Raw genomic sequence first — 21,293 nt, 5'->3', positions numbered from 1 at the left:
CTAGAGCATGATAGGGCTTAGTCTTGAGCTTTATTTCTTCTTATAAAAATAATTTTCTTATCCGAAAACAATTTGTAATGCTGCACAGTACTATACTTCCTTGTGCTTCATAAAAGAACGTTTTTCCTCTGAATGTTCCTTGTGTTGGCTTTTTTCATCCTCTCCGTCTGTGTTGGCTTCTAGCCTTCTGTTTCTTTCAGTGCATTTGGTCTTGTGCCAAATAAGAGTCATCACTTAGCCCAAAAGTATCGTTTTCCAACACACAGAATCAGAAGGAAAACCCCGCCTATTACACCCACTGCCAATTACCATACCACAAAACTGACTAGTTGCATCATTGGCCCATCACTTGTGAATTTCTGCCTTCCAGAGCTTGTATTCTTGCAGAGAATGAGTTTGAGCCACATGGAAGATATGTCTTTAAGCCATTCAAGTCCTCAAGGGACACACAGACTATCCTGGAAGCAATGGTTGCTCTACTCAACAACAGTTACTTTGCTGTTGATTTGCTCCTTCAGCACATTAATTCTTACTTTTCTTCCATTCAAGGTAAGGAGACAACAGTACCTATAATTGCTGTTTTTCTTTTGTAAGTCTAGTTATTATCATTGTCACTCAGTACGTTAGAGCTAATTGGAAGAGATGTGTGGGTACAGATAATGCAAAAAGAATTTCAATTTTGTTGTGGCATATGGCTTTTTAGGCTTATCTAAATGTTTTGAAATGAAAGGTATTAGAAAATGCCAAGTGTTAGATGCATAACTGGGCTAGATAGAATCACTTAATTAAATCAATTGACAGATGCCTTGGAATATTTTCTCCCTTTCTGGAACTCTGCTAAACCCTCCTGGTGAAATAAAGGTATAAAAAATATGTTTGCCTTCAAAGAATGGGATGCAAGCTATCATCTTATTGAGGGAAAAGATATAAGAAGATAATGGAAGAAAGAATAAGGTAGGCAACAGGTGGTTAGTGCATCTTTGTGGAAGGAATTGGCACTGAACTAGGAGTAAGATCTGGTTCTAGGTTACCCTAGCTGTATGAATTTAAGAAAGACATTTAATCTTTCTAGTTCTCAATTTCTTCATCTGAAAAATGGTGGTAGGAGAATGGATTTGTTTATTACAGTGACCCTTCTAGGTATAAAATACAGTGATTAATAATTTATCTAAGGATAGTATAGAACATAGATACTTTAGGAATTCAAAATAGGGGACAATCACTTTGGACTAGGGTGATCAGGGAAGGCTTCATGGAGGAAGGAGGAAGCACATTACTATTTGGGAAGCCCCTGATGCTTATCAGGAATTTCCCATTGAGCTCCAATCCAAGTTGTGGATCTAGTAAAGGAAATGGAGATATTTAGGTTTTTGCTGAAGTTTTTCTGATGGTTGACTACATAATATTGATCAAAAATAAAAGAAGAAATGCCTTATTTAATTTAGGATTTTAGTCTATTCTGGGTACATTTGGAGATTCTGAACCTTAGAGAGAATAAGGTAGTATATGCCTGTCTAAGAAAGGGCTATGATATGAAATTAGCACCTGGGGAAACACTTTTCTAAGGTGATTGGCCAGTGAGGGTTTCAATGACATGTTTCTACTAATTAAGATATTTAAAAGTAAATGAGAAAAGATGCAAAAAGAAGTACCTTGTAGTTTCTGATGTCAACTTAGGGCAAGTGCAGCTTTGGCCAAATTTTTATACAGTCACCTATTAATCTATATTCCCTAACTGTACACTAGGATATGCAACAGAAGCATTTCTAATCATACCCCCATTCTCTCCAGAAATGTATTAAACAGAAGTCTGAACTTTCTGGAACAGTGAACCTTTGAGCAGAAAGAAAAGAATTGTCAGGAATTCTGAGTGTTTTGATTTCTGAAGAGGAAGGGTGAGAATAGCAATAGCTTACTTTGGAAATACTTAATCCCTCTTAAAGCCACTTCAAGGTTTAGCCAGACCTGAAGAATGTAGGATATGTTATACCTGTTATCCATTTCTGCATATGACTGGGGTATCAATGCATAAAACAGACAGGAAATGTTCTTCTCAAAGGAATACAGTAGTTATTGGGATGTCTAATAATGCTAGAGGCATCTAGGACACCTCTTGCAAGAATTGAACTTGACCAATCCCATGTGTTTGAGCTCTGATTCTCTCTCCTAGACAACATGCATTTTCTCAATGAAAACTTCTGCCTCTACAGAAATAGCCAAGTTTATTTCAAGTTTGGGGAAATTTAAAAGGTTTTCAGGATATTGTCCTGATTGGATGACATAAAGGCTTATTTCCTATAGCACAAGCCAATGGCCCAGCTGATGATACAATATTAACTCACTTTCCACTTGCCTAAACTTCCTTTTCCTTAATGGTCACAAAAAAAGTATCTTAGGATAGGAGGACTGAGTGGCTAGCGGATGTTGAGTCATTATGAGGTGGCCACTTCCACCTTCTTACAATATGCATAAACCTTGGAGATTTTATTTGGTCTCCACTTTAGTTTTTATATACAAAATCCCACTTTCCAACTTCTCTAGGCACTAATTCAAAAAGTGTTAGATAGGAAGATTAGTCCTTCTAGACCAACAGAAATTTCCTTGGGAGAACATTTTTTTCTCCCCTCTCACCCCATCTTTCAAAGGGATTGTTTTGATGTTGGATTGTTTCAGTTGAACAACTGAAAGTATTGACTATGAACCCAAGAAGTTTGGTCTACCCCTCAGTGAAAATAACCTCATAGAAGTTATCTTTTAAAAAATGCCAAACCCAAAAACCAAATGTTCAGAAGAGACTCCTGCTTCAATGAAATGAAAGATGCTTCCTAAAGGGGAAGTTGTGCTTGTTCTTAAAAGCAGAATAGAGTCTATTTCCAAATGATGATCTATATTAGGATTAGTTTGGAGAAAGAATGATTGTTTTGGCCATTTGAACCCAGGCATTTAAATCTGGGCTTAAATCATAATGGGGTTACAAGAGCAATTGCTCCTTCAAAAGCAAAAATGAATTAAATTAAATGGGAAGTCCCATATGCTTCTTTATAAATGGATATTTACCCCTTCCAAACATCAACAGAATTATAAATAGAAACTGCCCCCACAGAGTAGTGGGGGTGAGACTTTTGAATCAGGCTGTTTGGATTTCAGCATGGCCTCTTATCAGCTATATGACCTTGGACTAATTACTTAATCCCTCTCAGACACACTTCCTCATCTGCAAATGAGCATGCTAGTTCTTATCCCATAGACCTGCAATAAGGATTAATGAGACAGTATAGTACCTGACCCATAGTAGGCTCTGAATAAATTGTAGTGATTAATATTTACATCATTATTATTGACATCATAGTGCAGATCAATTTAAAAAGATTTTTAACAAAATGGATATTCCTTGCTCATCTATTTCATTTCCTCAGCTAAAGAGAATCCCTTGTTGCCAAATAGATGATTTTTGTGATTAGATAGATTTCGATTTGTGGCAATAGAAAATGTTAGTGGTGGTTTCTGACATAGCTCAGAAATAGACGTTAAAGCAGTCCAAGTACAGCATTTGGGATTTCTGTCTCTGGCAACTAATTTGTGGCCTTAGGTTTTTCCCTACACTCTTTATGAATGATAGTAGACACCACAGATCCTATCTGTGCCACATATTTTGGCACTCATTTATATTTAGATTGTTACCCAATTGCCTCCTGTGTGTAATCATCTTTCTAGAAAGACTATAAACTGCTTAAGAGGTAAGGACTATAAATTGTATTTTTTCTTGCTGACAATGCTAGTTGGGAATATAGGTGATTCATGTTTTTTTTCAATTCTTCATCAAAATCAGCATCATTATTGAAACAGGTAATATTTAATTAGCAGGACCAGATCTGTCTGAGAAAAGTCCTCCTTAACAATTATTACATTACACCCATAAATACCTTCAGTGAGCTAGATGCTCTTTTGTCCTCCATTTTATAAACGAGAAAATTGAAGATAAGGAAATCCCTACCACATGACTATCATGGATCAAACTGAATTGAATTTCAACATTTCTTTTAAGAAATCCCAAAAGGAGGATGAAATAATCGCAAGAGCAAAAACAACTGTAGGAATCCAAGCTTTTATATTGCACCTCTTTATCAATAAAATATTTTTAGTACAATAACAACATGTATGGTAATTTATTATGTTACATAGAAGTACTAATACTATATATAATAAAAAGATACACAAAATGGAAACTTATAAGGATAAACTAAATAACATGCTTGCTCTAGTTTATTCACAGTGCAAGACTGTTTTTCTTTTACCAGAATATTATATTCTATATGTTAATATGATATAAACATTTCTAAACTAATCAAAATAAAATTTCAGTAATTTGACAAAAGTGTTTCTTTTATATTCTTAATCTTAGTTTAACACTTTGTGATACAATAATTTGAAGGCTATATTCTAAGTTAATTTACTTTGATTCATGGTTTTGACTGTCATAACCTATATTTCTCCATTCTCCTCTACTTGACTATTTTATTCCTTTAACTTCTATTTAAACACGCAATAACTTTTCCCCATTCTTTTTCTTACCCGAAAACCTTGCCTCCAATTTCTATGAGAAAATAGAAGTAGGCAAGAAAGAAGTTCCAAAACTCCCTAGCATATCTACCACTTACCTGCAAGTTTGTTCACATAGACTATGTTTCCCTTTTGTCACTGTGCGTGAATTATTCATGTACCTATGTAAGGCCACCTGTGAACCAGATTCTATCCCTACTCAAGGACATTGCTCCAACAATTATCCCCAGCTCTTAAATTCTATCCTCCCCTGCCCCCTTTACTGGAACATTGTCATCAAATGGCAACAGATAACCATGTTGTCAGTTCTCTCATGTTAAAACAAAACCACCACAACAAAAATTTCTTTGACCTCCTATCCCCATCGAGACTCCGATTAATTTTTCTATTTTACTTTACAGCAAAACTCCCCCAATTTCTCTTTTCTTATTTAACTTTATAGACATTCTAATTATTAAGCTTCTGTCCTCATCACATCCCAGAAATTGCTTTTGCCAAGAACCCCAGTGATGACTGTATTGTTAAATCCATCAGTTAATTCCCTGTCCTCTTCTTGCTTGACTCAGCAGCATTTGATACAGCTGACCACTTCTTGCAATACTTTCTTCTCTGGGTTTCCAACGTCACACTCCCCAGGTTTCCCTTCTGACTCACTGGCCTTTCATTCTTAATCTCCTTTGGTGTTTCTTCCTCATTCCCTGACCTCCAAACATTGCAGTGTTCCAATGCTCCTCTCTATCTATACTCATTGCCAGAACAATCTCACATGATCTCATGTCTTACAATGTCACACAACAGCTTAAGACTCCATTTTTATACCATCAGAATTCCTTATATTCCATCCTCATAGGTCTGACTGCCTAGCTGACACTCCTACCTAGATATGTAATAAGCATCACAAACTTGATATGTCCAAAAGTGAATGCATCACTCTTTCCTCTCAATTTACTCCTCTTGAATCTTGTTCATTGCAGTGATTAACAACTTCATCTTTTCAATTACTGATGCCCAACATCCTTAAGTCATCTTTTTCTTCTCATTTTCTCATCACATATCCATGTCAGGATAGCCAGCACCTTGGTCAGAGGCATCATGCTTTCTTGGCTAGATGATTATAGTGAATTTTTGGCTGGTCTCACTGCTTTTGCCATGGGCTCTGTTTGCTTTATTCCTACCATAGCAGCCAAAGAAATTCCATTAAAAATGTGCAATATCTTTAAGTTCAAAAAGTCTCCTAAGCACTTTGCTGCAGGGAAACCAAAGAACTATACATGGTACAAAAAATATTTTGTGATTATATCTTATTTTACTACTAAGTATTTTAAAGCCTTTTGCATTTAAATACCAGTATTTATAGAATTAGCCACACTGATGGCTTCTTGTAGCAAGTAAACTGTGGTATGTTACGATACTTTGAAACTAGTCTCCTCACAGTATCTCACTTACTGTAAGTGGTGTGATTGCATATTAAATGAGGGCAGCTTTACCAGTCTTCATGGTGAGTATTTCTATAGTTTGATTTAATATTATTAAAAATAAAAATAAACTTAACTAGACATTCTATTATTTTCTTTTCACATGCCAGTGGATCACCTTGTATACTGACTGGGGCATAGAGACTACTATATATAGATAATTTCTATAGCCCAAGAGGAAGAGAGTTCAAGATAAAATAGTTGCCCTGTGGGTAGAGGTTAGGTGGATGGGAGAACTTAACTTTTGTCTAGAAGACTCAAAAGGGCAGTTAGGTAATAAAAGGGAAAGGACAGAACCAGCCGTCTGCAATGGGAAGCTGAGACAGGTGAGACAAGGTGGAGGGAAGAATTTTTTAATATGACTAGGGAAAAGAAGTTTGCTTCAGGATCTGAAGCTCTAAATAAATCAACCAAGAAGTCTGTGACACTGTCATTCTCCTGACCAATTCCTCTTTTTCTTCCTCTACAGACTGCCAGTGAGCCCTGTGTAGCTAAGTTTGGTGAGTAACCTATCTTTCATACCTCCTTTTTACTTTTCTTAGCATTTGATACAAGAAGGAAGCCCATATCCTACTTTAGTCATTTTTAAACCACTATTTATAACTGTTTATCTTGTGTCAAGCAGTTTTCTAGCAGCTGAGACTTCAGAGGTAAGCCAAACAGTCAAGTCCATGCCCTGATAAAGCTTACATTCAAGGTCATTTCTCTGGGCAGGAATACACATCACTCTTACAGAGCCAGGACCTGAAATCCAGGAATCCACCTTTAATTTTGCTTTTTAATAAGCACAAGTTACAAATTTCTACAACTCAAAGTTCTCGCATTTCACATATTGCTGATGCTCAGTACAGTGCGTGGTGTTTTTTTGTGGGTTTTTTTTTTTTTTGCCACATAGGCAGAAAAATTAAACCAAAAGGGTAAAAAGTCCCTCTGTCTCGAGGTTAAGAAAGCCAAACAGAGATTAGGATAAAGTTGTGGCATTTATGTTTACTAAATACACAGATTGTCCAGCTTACTTGGTGGAGTGGAGGGTGTGATGGAGGCTCAGAAGCAGGAGGCCAAGGAATTGGGGATAGTGGAAAGGAAGAGTCCCACCAAGGGTGAAAGAATCCAAGGCTTTGTTTTTTTTTCCCACATATCTTCGTGTATACGGAAGAAAAGTGAAAACTCATTCCCAGAACACACACAGATTGCAAAACACCAGCCTCAAGAAGTAACACCTGTCCTAACCCCCTGCTGGCTCTGTGCATTTTTGTTTACAAATGTATAGAAAAGGAATGAAAGCCAAGGAAATGGCTATTTTCTTTGTGCTCTCCTGTCCTCTCAGTTTCTAGCCACTTTCCCTTAAAGTGACCTGGTAGTTGCTAAGAAAACCATTAAAGTTTCCAGTCACACCGGGCCTTAGGGTATTTCTTAGAATACATACAAAATTGAAAATAAATACATTTGGATTGTTTATGTGTTTCAGGCCACACACACACACACACACACACACACACACACACACACATTTTCAGTGGGGAGCAGAACATTTCTAAAGTTAACTGCAACTCCTGTTTTCCCATATAGTTCGAATTGCCACACTTCCCTGGCTTTGGGATTAAGGAATCTCTTTTTGAGGAATCTTGTCTCTGCCTTTGTAATTTGTTTTTGTTTTCCTAGTGAATGGAGTGGAAATCATGATATGTTTGAAATTCCTTCTTGAGGTGATAAAATGTTGAGAACCTCAAGTGTTGCTGAGTGGCTTCAAGTCTTTAAGTGGTCCCTATTACAGAATAAGAGAACCAGTGACACTTTTTCCTGGTGACTTGCCAATTATCTACTGCATATTATATGCAAAGCAGGAAGAAATTCACTGGGCTTTGGGTTCCTTGGAGATACAGAGAGACTTTGCTTCTTGCTCTAATGATCTCTCCTTCATTCTCCTTTAGAATCTACCCTCAGAGCTTTATAATCAATCATTTATATATAAATAAGAATTTACATCAACGTGTGATCCCTTCTGGGTTGCTTTCTTATTTATTTATTTATTTATTTATTTATTTATTTATTTATTTATGATAGTCACACACACACACACACAGAGAGAGAGAGAGAGAGAGAGAGGCAGAGACACAGGCAGAGGGAGAAGCAGGCTCCATGCACCGGGAGCCCGACGTGGGACTCGATCCCGGGTCTTCAGGATCGTGCCCTCCGCCAAAGGCAGGCGCCAAACCGCTGCACCACCCAGGGATCCCCTGGGTTGCTTTCTTATCAAGGTTTCTTTGTAGTTATCAGACTTTGCCTTCATAAGAAAAAATTACAGAGAATTAGAGAACAGGCCAAATAATATTTTGAAGGATCAATACACTGCCTTTGGCTCTGAAATCACACTACTATGCAAAAACAACATTAGGAAGATACGTACATTCCACATATACCTATGAAATAAATGGTTGAGTCTTGATTCTTTTCCCATCCTCTGTGGCAGTATTAAACTAGGGATACTTTAAACAGTCAAATTCAAATAATTTCCATTTATAAACTCATGAATTTACTAGTAGTTACTTTTGAAGAGTTGGATAATGATATCCCAATTAGATCTTGGGTATATACCCATAAACTAAAAAGAAGAGCCATGATTTAGACACAATGCACCAAATTCAGGAACATGGATGTATCATTCAATCAAGAAATATTTATTGAGGACACACTAGGTTCCGGGAACTCTTTTAGGTGCTAAAGATATAGCAATGAACAAAATAGTGAAGCACTTGTCCTCAAAGATGTTATATTCAAGTGGGTATAATATAAAAAATAAACAACTGAGCAACTTAATTTATAATATGCTAGATGGCGACACACTTTCTTTTTTTATAATTTTTTTTAATTTTTATTTATTTATGATAGTCACACACACAGAGAGAGAGAGGCAGAGACACAGGCAGAGGGAGAAGCAGGCTCCATGCACCGGGAGCCCGACGTGGGACTCGATCCCGGGTCTCCAGGTTCACGCCCTGGGCCAAAAGCAGGCGCCAAACCGCTGTGCCACCCAGGGTTTCTCGACACACTTTCTATAAGGAAAACTAAAGCAGGATAAAGGGAGAGAGTGGCAGGAGACCACCATTTTATGTAGATTGATGAGAAATGTCTCATTAATAAAATGATACACAGTAAATAGTACTTACATAGAAAAGGATGAATATGCATGGACTGCCACGTTTGGTTATCACAATCCTGGCTTGTGATTCCTCTTTCCCTTCCTCCTTCTTTATTTCCCTTCACAAATGTTAATTGACTAGAGATGAAATGCCACCTAAAACTTAACAACCCATTTTTCTATTCTAAGTCCATTTCTTTAGAATTCCCCAATCAAGAGATTTCTCTACAAGTTTCTCTAAAACAAAATACTATAATTTTGGTTGAAGAGAACTATATAGACTAAGAAACAACTTGGAAGTAAGAAAGAACTATAATCAGGAAAGGAAGGAAATAAATAACTATGCTTTCCTTTTTTTTTTCCCCTCCTTTATAAATTTTTTACAGGACCATTACCTTCAAAATGGCAAATAACATATCCTAAGCTTCCTTGTGTGAATAAGACAGCTGATGAGAAACTGGAGATACTTCAGAATGGCTTATATCTAATTTATGGCCAAGTGGCTCCCAATACAGCCTACAAGGAACCAGCTCCTTTTGAGGTGCGGCTATATAAAAATGAAGACATCATACAAGCTCTAACAAACAACTCTAAAATTCAAAATGTAGGAGGGACTTATGAATTACATGCTGGAGATATACTAGACTTGATATTCAATGCTGAACATCAGGTTCTAAAAAATAGTACATACTGGGGGATTTTATTGCTGGCAAATCCCCAATTTATCTCCTAGACTTGATTTGGCCTTTGCATCATCTTTAGCACATGCAGAGATGCTGGTGAGTGTGTTGGAGGAGGCAGATTTTCAACACCCACACTTTGAGTACACAAATCAACACAAATGGAATCCCTCTGCATGTGACTTTGCATCTCTCAAGCTTATCTGAAAAAGACTCAAAAGGCAGCCCAGAGATATTCGCTTACCCCTGACATTGGGTCAGCAAAGATGCTTTACTAACCCATGATAAATGACTTTGGGTAGCTCAGGGACAGAAGCTTCTCGAAGAGTCTTTGTCTACTTCTTGAATGCTTGGGTGGAAAAATTGTCTTATTGCCCTGGGAGACTTACCTGGTATGCAAAAAAAAAAAAAAAAAAAAAGATTCAGGGGAGTAGCCTGGCTTTGTTCTTATATTCTTGGTCTGTATCACTTTATTCTTCCTGTACTCATGTTTTTTGAGGCCCACCTATTAAAAGTGGCCAGACTGGGAGGGTGGCCACGATATGCCAATAACACCCCACTTTAGATGTGATAATATTAAGAAGACAGACATGTTCTCTAAAGTTAGAGAACTATTGGGACAGAAGCTCAGATAGCATAGAACGGAATGCACTTTACTTAGGAATTTCCCTTGATTTCATCACATTCAGGATACAGAATGCTTAATAAAACCAGTTAGTTAAAGGGCCCTCCTTCATGCAGGGCCCATGAGAAGTTGTTGTTTATGTATGTCTAAATGTTGTCAGTAGTAAATAAAGAGTAATCATTAGTAATCATAAAAATTAAACTGCAGAAATTGGCATCATCAAAAAATATATTGTCATGTAATAATTTCATATTTTTAGCTGGCTCTCCACAGTTTGCAAAGTGCTTTCATATATCATAGGGCAACTCTATAAAGTGAATGGGGCAGGTGTTTTTGGCACAATTTAAACAATGAAAATAAGAAGGCATCTAGAACATAGGTAACTTGCTTCAATCCATAGAACTAATGATTCATGGGGCCGGTGGGTTTCCCCAGTGTATCATACTATCTCAGCTTTAGGGTTAGTATTGACTTTAAAGCTTATTAAAGTTTAGCAGATTTAATTATTAGGAGATGCATTCTCTTTCAGCCCAAGGTGGGTAGAATAAAACTACAACTGATCTCTCCTTTCTTAGCAAACTACTTTTCCTTTCCCTGCTTGAAACAGGGAGCACAAGGGTATTGCTTAGGGCTTACTCCAACCAAATCCACTTCCTTACTTTAAAGAACTTGTCTTGGTCAAATGTGTTAACTTCTAAAAATAATGAATAGCCTTCAATTCAATGATAGTCTGCTAAAGCTTTAGACTCTGTTAAATTAATTAGCTTTCTTGTTGAAAGGTATGTAATATGATTACATGATAACCCAATTCAAAATATTTATGGATATTTGTAAAAAGCTACATTATGTTAACTAATAGTATTACATATAAAGCTAATTTAAAACTATTTGTATTATATGCAATAAAAATTGTTGGGGAGCAGACTAAGCCTGAGGCCAAGATATTTATTAGTCTTTGTTTAAAAAAAAAATCTGCTGAGTAACTGTACTGGCCAAAGACCTGGATATCTTCTTTGTCTTTCATTTGCATATCTTCTCAGGAAATTAAAGTTATATAACATATATTTATAGAAACTTGTTACTGATTGTTTAGAGTTATAAGCAAGAGTATGCTGAAGTGCTGGAGTGAGCAAGCAGTTAGCTCATTACAGCTGATTGTTAAATTTTCAAAATTTTGCAATCTGGTTATTTATAGTCATCTTTGAAGTTGGCCAGGAGGGCACAATTTATGTCATAGGAATTGACAACACAGCAAATTAGGGATTTTCCTTTCGGAAAGCCTGTTCACCATCACACCACTGTTTATAAAACTCTCCTTCATAATGACTCCTCTCTGCTCCCACCTCATTCCTGGGACGGTCAAGGCAGGCAAGGGAGAAAGGGAAATGGTAATACTCCCAGCAAAAGTCCCAGGTCATGATGATTTCTCAGAGCAAGAATGATCCTCAGCAGCTGCAGCCAGAGCAATGGCTAACAACAAAATGACCTTTAAATTTTCCTGATGCTGTAATTTCAGCCTTTGTTTTCATGTATACTCTGTTTTCTTTTTTCTTTGAATAATTGAAACCTATAATAAATGTATATTGGTAAGTGGACTGTAGCTGGCTTATCTGTGGGTTATCAGTTTAGTCAGTGATGTTGAGAACTTCAAGGTGCATCAGAGAGATCCTTGACCATATGAAACACTTACGAGGCTAGTGTTAGGCAAAAGTGAGAGCTGGATGCAATTAGCTTTTTGATTATAGCTGTCCCAATCTCTGATGAGTTAGTCAGAGAGTTTGACATTCTGACCTGTACTTACCTCCTCAACTCCACCTCAGTCATCCTCACCAACAAAGCCATCACCAACACCTCTTATACTAATTGTTTTTTACTTTTCATTTTGCCCATCAAAACTTATCATTGTAGGTTAAGTCTCTGAAGATGGCAGTTAATTAAAAAGTAATGAAGTTTTGAGCATTTGATGGGGGCAAAGTAACTCCTTAAATGAAATGTATCTGTTTCATCTTGGAGATGAAATTGCTGTCTTTTTGTGTTTGATCTCAAAGAAGCAATTTCATTGGTGGGTGTGAGAGGATTTTTTTTTAAATTTTTTATGTGAGAAGGAGAAGCAAAAACTTGGTCAATTTATGGGTGAGGAGTCTGAGGATTACTTTCAAGTAGAATTTATAAAGGATACCTTGATACATACACTTTTCTTGATCTGATAGGATGCATCTCTATTTTGGGAATCACTAGTGACACTGGCAAAGTCACCTTAGGGGTCATGACTCCTCTGAGTCCCACATCTATCCTCAAGAAACGTTTACACATGCCTTGCACCTACAAACTCAGAAAGTATGATTGTAGCAAGACTCTCCCATATCTACTACCAAGGAGTTGGCCTTCCTCTTCCCAACAGATCTGCTGGGTGGGGTCAAACTCTAGCTTACTGTCAACTTTTGCTTTCTCTGGTGGGAGTCAGGTACTAGTTCTATCTCCCAATTGCAAGAAATATACTTCAAAGCTCTTTTAGGGGTTTCCTTGAAGTCCTCTACCAGGCTTAAGGTTGAAAAGTTTTATTGTTCCCCATTCCTCCTGCAAACTGAGTGGTTGAGGACTCACAGCATGGCCGCAGCTGTTTCTTTATAAATATTATACAAACTCTCCTTCTTACCACTCTGGCCTCATTTTATGTCTTTGATTAAGCTAATGTGTCAAAGAGTATTAGGGGAAAGGGCTTACCTTCATTTCCTTTCGTAAATTCTGCATATTGATGGGGGCAATTGTCTTACTCTCACTTTGGTTGGTATCTTAATTTGTTCATATTATGACTGAGTTGAAACAGAATTACATTGGGTCCCACTTTAACACCTAGTTATACTCTTAGATGTCAAAAAGGGATCAGAGAGAACTATGGTAACAGAAATACAAAAAGCCCCAAACTCTCATCATAAGGAGCAATAAAATGAAGGCTTAGTACAAAGGCAGAGGGAAAGGAAAAGTATTGTTCAGAAAGTTTGACTTAAGAACATAATTACAAATGAACCTAAAACACTGCTTTTAATTTCTTGAAAATCAAGGAAAATTAGAGAAGCATGAAGGAAGGAAATAGAGTTGTTTCTTCCATTAAAAAAATGTTTTAACACACATTGTTTTACCAAGAAAAAGCAACTTTCCCCTGATACTGAGCTCTAAGTAGATTCTAGGTCCACAATGAATGCTCTAGATAGTAAAATGCATACTTCCCCATTTATTTTATTTGAATGTACTGGATTCTGTTAGCAGTTAACTAGTTTAAGGAGTTCAAAGCAGCTTAGTTGAGCTCTCACTCCAAGAACACAGCAATATTGATGAATCCCATTATACTATCTGGGAAAGTAGACTGGAGGGTATATATAGGATCTGCTTCAAAGAACTCGGGAAGTGTTTGGGAATAGGAATATGAAAATTCAATGAACAGAATCATTAGATTAAACCAACTTCTTTGCTTCAATTGCATAATCAGAATGTGAATCTCTGATTTTAGTGTCCAGAGTGATTGTTTCCACCCAGCTTTGGTGTTATCCAGGGACACTATGGGGTAGCATGTTCCTGGGCCTCAAGTATGCAGAGTCCAAGCTGGACTGGGATGAACTGGTGAGTTTAAGTTTTGCAGAATGAAAGACCCGGAGAGCATCTTACATTTCCTCCTTGCTTATGGGTTGTATCTCTTATCCAGTGGGCTAGTCTCTGAGAGGAATCTGATGTCTAAGAGTCCAGGGTCTGACACAGTGCCTGACTTAGAGTCCTTTTTGTCTGTTGGGTGAATAAGTAAATCATATATTTACTTGAGCATTGGTGAGAACTTAGCATTATTGTATGTACACTGGATAATGGAGTTCAGTGGGGAAAGCCATCTCCCATCCCATTGTCTACTGTTCTCAAGTACTCTCCTCCTTCCCCATCAAAACATTCTGAGGAACATTATTTATGTAAATAAGGCAAAGAACCTTAAAAATTCACTTGCACTAAGGGAAGATAGCCAGTAAGCTACCTCATCTTGTAGGACTAAAACAGGACAAAATTCCATTTGTTTTAAGCTTTGCTGGGCAGATGTACCAAGAAGCAACTGTCTTTATAATATCCTAAGGCCAAACAATTTATTCAATGATCAATAGTAGAGGTTTTCAAAGTGAAGTCTATGGACTCTACATCAGATCCACCAAGGATGCTTGGAAAAAACAAAGTGACTCCTAGGCTTTATTTAAGTCTACTGAATAAGTGTTTCTAGGAATGAAGACTAGGGATCAAACGGATCTTTTAATAAGCTCTGGACAATTGGTTATTCTTATGCACACTACAGTTTAAGAATTGCTGTTTTATGGCATGTAATGAATCTCAGCAAAATATTTTCAAGTATATAAAAAGAGTCGAATCTTCTAAACAAACAAATAAGAAAGCAAAACAAAGTGAACACCAAAACCAATGCTGGTGCAGCCCATGAGATTTAACACAATTCATCTCTCATCACAAAAGCAATGGCCTTCTTTCCTCTAAGTTTAAAAAAGGTCAGGCTCTTCACTTTTCATAACCTAATGGCATCTCTCACACTTGAACGTTGGCAATCTAAGGCATCTGAGCCTTTCTACAATCAACACTATATTATCTGCCTGTATGCTGTCATTTCTCACCTATTCAGCTTTTGCCCAAGTTGCTCTCCTTTATTTCAAACTTGTAAATCCAGCTGTTTACCCAACAGTTTCACATTGGAGGTATAACAGACATCTCAAACCCAACATGTCCAAAATGTTTCCCCAAACCAGCTTTTCGTGAAGCCTTCCCCCCGCCATTTCAGTTGTATTGCATAGGGCAAAAACCTCTGAGTCATGAATTCATTCTTGAACTCCTGTCTTTCATACATTTAATCTGTTAGGAAATCATGTTGTCTTTACCTTCAAAGAGAATCTGACCTCTTTTCTATTATGTCTCTTGTCTGTGCCACTACAATTATTTCAATAGCTTCATAACTTCTACCTTTATAGTCAGACAAACTTTTTTTTTTCAAATCTCAATTTTGCCATTTACTACTTATTTGGATCTTGGACAAATTACTTGCCCTCTTGGAGACCTTTCTTATTTATTTTGCTTCCTGTTTCTTATCTAATGCCTGACACATAGTTGGAGCTTAATAAAAATTTTTGTTGAGTCAAATAATAAATTTAAAATAGGTTTCAAATACCAGCTAATTTATGTAAAATTCTTGATACATAGTAGACACTAAAATCATGGCTGCCATAGATTTTTAGTACAGTTTTAGATTTATCCCTAAATTTCTGACCTTTGCCATTTCTCAAATTGAGATATTTAACATCTCTCTTATTCTTTTTCCTCCCCAATATAAGTCCTAAGATAAAAGCATTTTATTTGTTTAATGTGGTATCAGTAGCACCTAAAATAGTGCTTAACATTAAAGAAACTCAAGGCATATAAATGAATAGGCCAAAAAAAAAAAAAAAAAAAAGATGAGACCCTCATTCTTGGTTAGAATGACTAGCAAGATATAAGATACATATGTTGCAAACAACCTCTCAGAATGGTATGCTCACTTCCATTCCTCTAGGTGTTTTAAATCTCTAAGTAATGCATTGAAATTTCTAAGTATACACGTAACAAGTGCTCTATGAAAGTTGGCTGCTATCACTATTACCTATACCATGGCTATCATTATGATAGTCATCATTTAATTATCCTTGTTTCTCTAGGAAACAGTATGAGGGAACACATTAGCTTGCTTTACCACAGTAATGTCTTCACCAAATTTTAAGTTAAGCTTGTGCCTTTGGCTTTTATAAAAAATTTATATTAGAAACATCCATGGGTATCTTCTCCAAAAATGGTTCTTAAAACAATGTTTATTATGTTACTGATCATTCTTTATGGCAAACACATTCAGGAAAATCGATCTCTCATGAACTTGAAACCGTATCTCTAGAGGCATTTTTGTTCCTTAGGTATTTTTATAAAGCAATTAAAGGGCACAGCAACATGTGAGCTTTTGGAATGTGTACAGATTCCCTCTGCAAAAGCACTGACAGTCTTTAGATTTATTACTACTTACTCCAAATGAATATTTTCATAAACACAAACTGTGCTTTCTGAGCACAGATATTGACAGATGCTGCCTTGGTTAATGAGTTAGTTTTTCAACAAGGGTTTTCAGAGTGGTTATTTCAGAATGGTGAAGTTATCATGTCTAAAGTCCAGTCTTCACATTTATAGGTACACACATGGAATTTTATCCAAGTGTTACAGTTTATAAATATCGCAGGGACCATGTAACCAAACTCATAAGAGAATGAGGTATAAACTAAGATGGAAGTTTATTAGTCAATACATCCCCTCCAGGAGAGAGAGCACTGAATGGGAATTCTCATTAAAACCAGAAGGTTATTGGCAGGCATAATTTGCAGGCCAAGGTGATGAGGTAGAGGGGACTCAAGTGAATAATGGCCTAAGATACCGAATACATCTTTTATTCATTGAATAATGATTTCTTAAAGCCAATTATATCCCACATAGGTACCAGAGAGGATGCAAAAATCAAAAGATATATTGCCTGTCCTGAAGCAGTTTAGAATTTAGCAGAAAAAGATATGTACACAAATGATCAGAGAATTCTATATGTAATTACTCTAATGGCATTAAATGAGTCGACAATAGAGATGAAGGAGAATCTAAATAAGGACAGTGGCATTACTCATGGGAATAGGGAGACTGAGAGAAAATTTTGTGTCATAGAATCATCAGACTTTAGTTACTGTGAAAGGTACCACTGGGGTTTCTGACAAGGTCATAGTGGTTTCTTTATCAGACTTTCTTATCCACTGGGGTAGATTTAAGCAGCCTCGTTTTTAACATGTAAGCCTATTCTCTTGAGTTTGACTTGCCAAAGAATTTTTTTTTTTAACTTGCCCAGGATTAACTACCCAGGATTGACCAGACAAGATAAAAATGTGGAGCAATTGGGTACCTATGCACCTTTGTAACACATTCCTCTCCCCGCCCCCACCCTAATTAGCCAGATTAAGTTGGTTTCTATTAATTGAAATCAGAGTCTTAACTAATAAAGTGATTGATTCAAGGTGAGGAATGAAGAGGGAAGGAACTTCTTGATGATACTGAGGAGATGGTGATGTTTTCACAGTAGGGGATAGAAAGGGGAATCTAGAGAAAGTTTGGGATGAGATAATGAGTTCAGCTTTATAAGTGTATGGTTTGAGATGTTTGTAGAATATCCAAGTGGGCATGACTATTATGCAATTAGAACTCAGGAGGTGTCTCATGGGATGGGATGAATATGTGAAAGTCAACAGCCTTTAGGGTAAGGTGACTGTCATGAATGATATCACAACAGAGAGAGTTTAAAATAAAAAGGGAACCAGTGAATGAGATCTGGGAGCACCAGTATTTGAGATGGGCATACGAAAGGAATCCAACAGAATATCATCCAGGGACAAATGAGGTCAACTGGTGGAGTGAGTCCACAGAAACAGACCACGAGTGATTAAGAATAAGGGAATAGTCAACAACAGAAGCTCCAAGAAGTAAAACACTATGAAGATTGAAAATTGCCCATTGGATTTTGCTGAAAGACAATTGTTGGTGACAGCAGCAAGATCATTTTCAGTGGCATAATGGGGGGAAAATCCAGATTTCCAGGAGTGAGAAATAAATGAGGAATACAGTTGCTAGATGTGGAGTACATGGAAGGTGAGACAATAAGCTATACTAGTCTTTGTAAAACCTTGAATGTGAAGAGAGTTGTGGAATGGTAGAAAGTATATAATCTTAAGGCTAAGGAAGAGGCATCTACTTGGCAAGCAGACCAGGTATTAATGTTGGCTGGTCAGAGTACTCTCAGGAGATTGCTGGAGATGCACAATATGAGTCAGGCTTGCACAAAAACAAAAAAACAAAAACCAAACCATAGCCCTCTCAAACAACCCCCCCTCCCAAAAAAAAAAAAAAAAACCCCACACACACAAAAAACAAAACACTAAACTGGGAAAATCTAATTTCCTTTCTTAAGAATTTGACCTAGAACACAGAAGGAAAATCTCTCATTTAGCAGTAGAAAAGTTAAATGATCCCATGGAGCTGTTTGACAGGCAGGAAGTATAGAATTGTAAAAGAAGTTGCTGCCATATGAATGGGAGAAAAAGGAGAAACCACGCAACTTGCCACAAAGAAAAAGCTGCAGTCAATGCCCAGGAATGCTGCAGTTCTGACACAATATTCAGTGCCTTATAAATATTCAGGTGTTTATAAATCACCTCAGTAAACACCCTTTGTCCTTGAGCTTATGTTTCCCTTCAACAAAATGAGGCCCATCACCTCTAAGATGTTCTTTCAAAATATTTGAAAATATCTGTTATTTTCTAGGCTATATCATCTCAGGAGAGGCAATTGAGTAGTGTGGTTAGGAGATGCATTTAGATTTAGACAGGCTGCAATTCAAATCCTGACTCTGACAGTAACACTCTATGTCAGCTTGAGCAATGTGTGTAGCTTCTCTGGAGGGAGGTGTTTTCACCTATAAAGCAAGGAAAATTATTTATACTACACAGTATAGTTTCAGTTTCTGGCAACAGAAAGTTCAATACATGCCAATGATTTTTGTGTTATTATCATCTTACAACTAGCTATATTAGGTAGGACGCCTTTTCTCTATCTTAAATTTGTTTTCTTTTTTAGCTTTAATGAGCAACCAAGTACATATTCAGCCTCTTCTTGTTTTATATATTTGTATACCATACTGATATTTGCATTGTGCTTGGAATTATGAATATTAAAAAGCTTAAATCTCTATAGTGTATTCTTATTAGTTGCCTTTTCTAGATCTTTTCTAGAAACACAGTTAAATGGAGGGTATATTTTATTTAAATACAGTATTTAAATTACATACATAATGGTGACTAATTTTATACAAAGAAAATATCTTAATTGTTCATTCACTCGGTCATTCATTTACTCTACAAATATTTATCCTGGTTCTCCTAGGTACAAAGTGCGGTTAGATGCTATAGACAATATGAAAATTTAGAAGGCATTGAGATTTAAGAGGCTACATCTAGTAAGAGAGATAGATGAATTCAAATCACAGAATTATAGAGCTAAAAGGTATCTTATGCAAAAATACAGATCTTCCTCCACTTACAATGGGATTACAACCCAATTAACCCATCATAAGTTGAAAATATAAGTTGAGAATTCATTTCATATCCCTAACTTACTAAACATCACAGCTTCACGTAGCCTACCTTAAATATGCTCAGAATGTTTTTGAACTCGTGTCCAATCTGTTCATCACACGACAGGCCAGTAAGTTGAGAGATAAGGTATTGGGGCAGAGAAAGTAACTTCATTCAAGAAAGCCAGCTAACCAACAAGATGTCCCACCAATGTCTCAAAAAGTCATTTTCCCATCTCAGTGCAGGCAGGGGATTTTAAAAGGAGGAGAGAGTTGGATTGAGGGGTCAGGGGAAAAACCAGCTAGAGCTGCCACTTGGACTTGAGCAGTCAGCTAGGTGTCTTTAGTGAGTATGCACCAAGTTCTTCAAGTTCCCAGAGAAACTCTAAACAGAATGGATTGCTATAAGCTTACCATTGTGCTTAGGGACTGACGTAGTCCTGCTATAAATCCCCCTGTCAACTATTTCCTCCCATAACCTTACAGAACTAAAGGGAAAAGGATTAGAGTCCTAACTAGTTCCTGCTGAATTGGGACATCGGAGGGAGGTCATGGAGTGAAACACCTGGACTTGTTTTAGAAAACAACTTTTAGTACCCTCGTTAAGTAAGGGCTTAAAAACTGGGAACTGTCTCTTAGCAGTTTCCTCCCATTTAGAGCATCCTTTAGCTATGTGAATCATAATCAACTTGACGAACATATCCACGCCAACTCCTATTATAAGTATTATTAAGCCCATTTTAGTAGTAAAATAGCATAAAAAGCTGAAGTAAGTTCATGGAATAAATGTTTTGCTGACTCACATGTCTATGAGGAAGCTTCAGAATGTGTTTCTGATTCTTCAAGTGGGGCTTGCTTCACCCATCTGTGATGTATCCAAGGTTTTCATCCCAGCCAACTTGAGATCATTATGTGGTTACTAATATATCATGTGATCCCATCCACTTTGCAGCAAGTTGGTGATCAGGACCCTGTTCCCTCCAAATCATGAGTAGCACCTGACCACCAGAAATGAAAGGATGCAGATCTGGATCACATAACTGGATCTGGTTCATGCAGATCTGGATCACATAACTGGATCTGGTTCATCCATATCTGGATCACATAACTGGATCTGGTGGAAACAAATTCGTGCATCCTATTTGATATTTAACTTAAATTTTGAACATATCTTATAACATTTAATTCATGATTAATTTCAGAGGACAAGGAAGTCAAAACTGTAGCTTGGAAAGGTTTCCCACACACAATTTCAAACGGGCTTAATTTCAGCCTGCTTTGGGGAGCTACCCTTATCCTGAGCAGTGCAAAGGCAATGTTTTATCCCAAGTTAATTAAGCTAGTCTCTTGACAAATTTTATCTATAATTTTTTTCCAGTGTTTTCTATAGATTGAGGCCTCTAGGAGGAATATAGTTTCTATATTAGTAAATTCCCATTCTCTAGCTTGTTTTTCATCTCTTGCAGTATACCGGGATAACTGGAGAGATCTATGTGAAGAATCAGAATACCCCCCAAAATAATTTCTTTAGCAGCCTGTTTTGCCACAATGCCTGCTAGCTGATTTTCTTTAATTACATGGGTTTCCCCTCTTTGGTGTTCTG

At 36.9% G+C, this 21,293-nt stretch overlaps 1 protein-coding gene across 1 annotated transcript; it reads left to right on the top strand.

The window, feature by feature from the left end:
- Positions 1-381: 381 nt before the first annotated feature.
- TNFSF18 (TNF superfamily member 18) lies at positions 382-12,069 on the top strand. Its single transcript, XM_026001076.2, has 3 exons — positions 382-549; positions 6,505-6,535; positions 9,561-12,069. The coding sequence occupies exons 1-3, from the start codon at positions 391-393 to the stop codon at positions 9,905-9,907; spliced, it is 537 nt and encodes a 178-aa protein (XP_025856861.1). The 5' UTR covers positions 382-390; the 3' UTR covers positions 9,908-12,069.
- The last annotated feature ends 9,224 nt before the right edge of the window (positions 12,070-21,293 follow it).

Source organism: Vulpes vulpes, chromosome 13 (genome assembly GCF_048418805.1).
Source record: "Vulpes vulpes isolate BD-2025 chromosome 13, VulVul3, whole genome shotgun sequence".
NCBI classification, from domain to species: domain Eukaryota; kingdom Metazoa; phylum Chordata; class Mammalia; order Carnivora; family Canidae; genus Vulpes; species Vulpes vulpes.
Note: the sequence above shows the minus strand (reverse complement) of the source record. Positions and strands in the feature narration are given on the sequence as shown.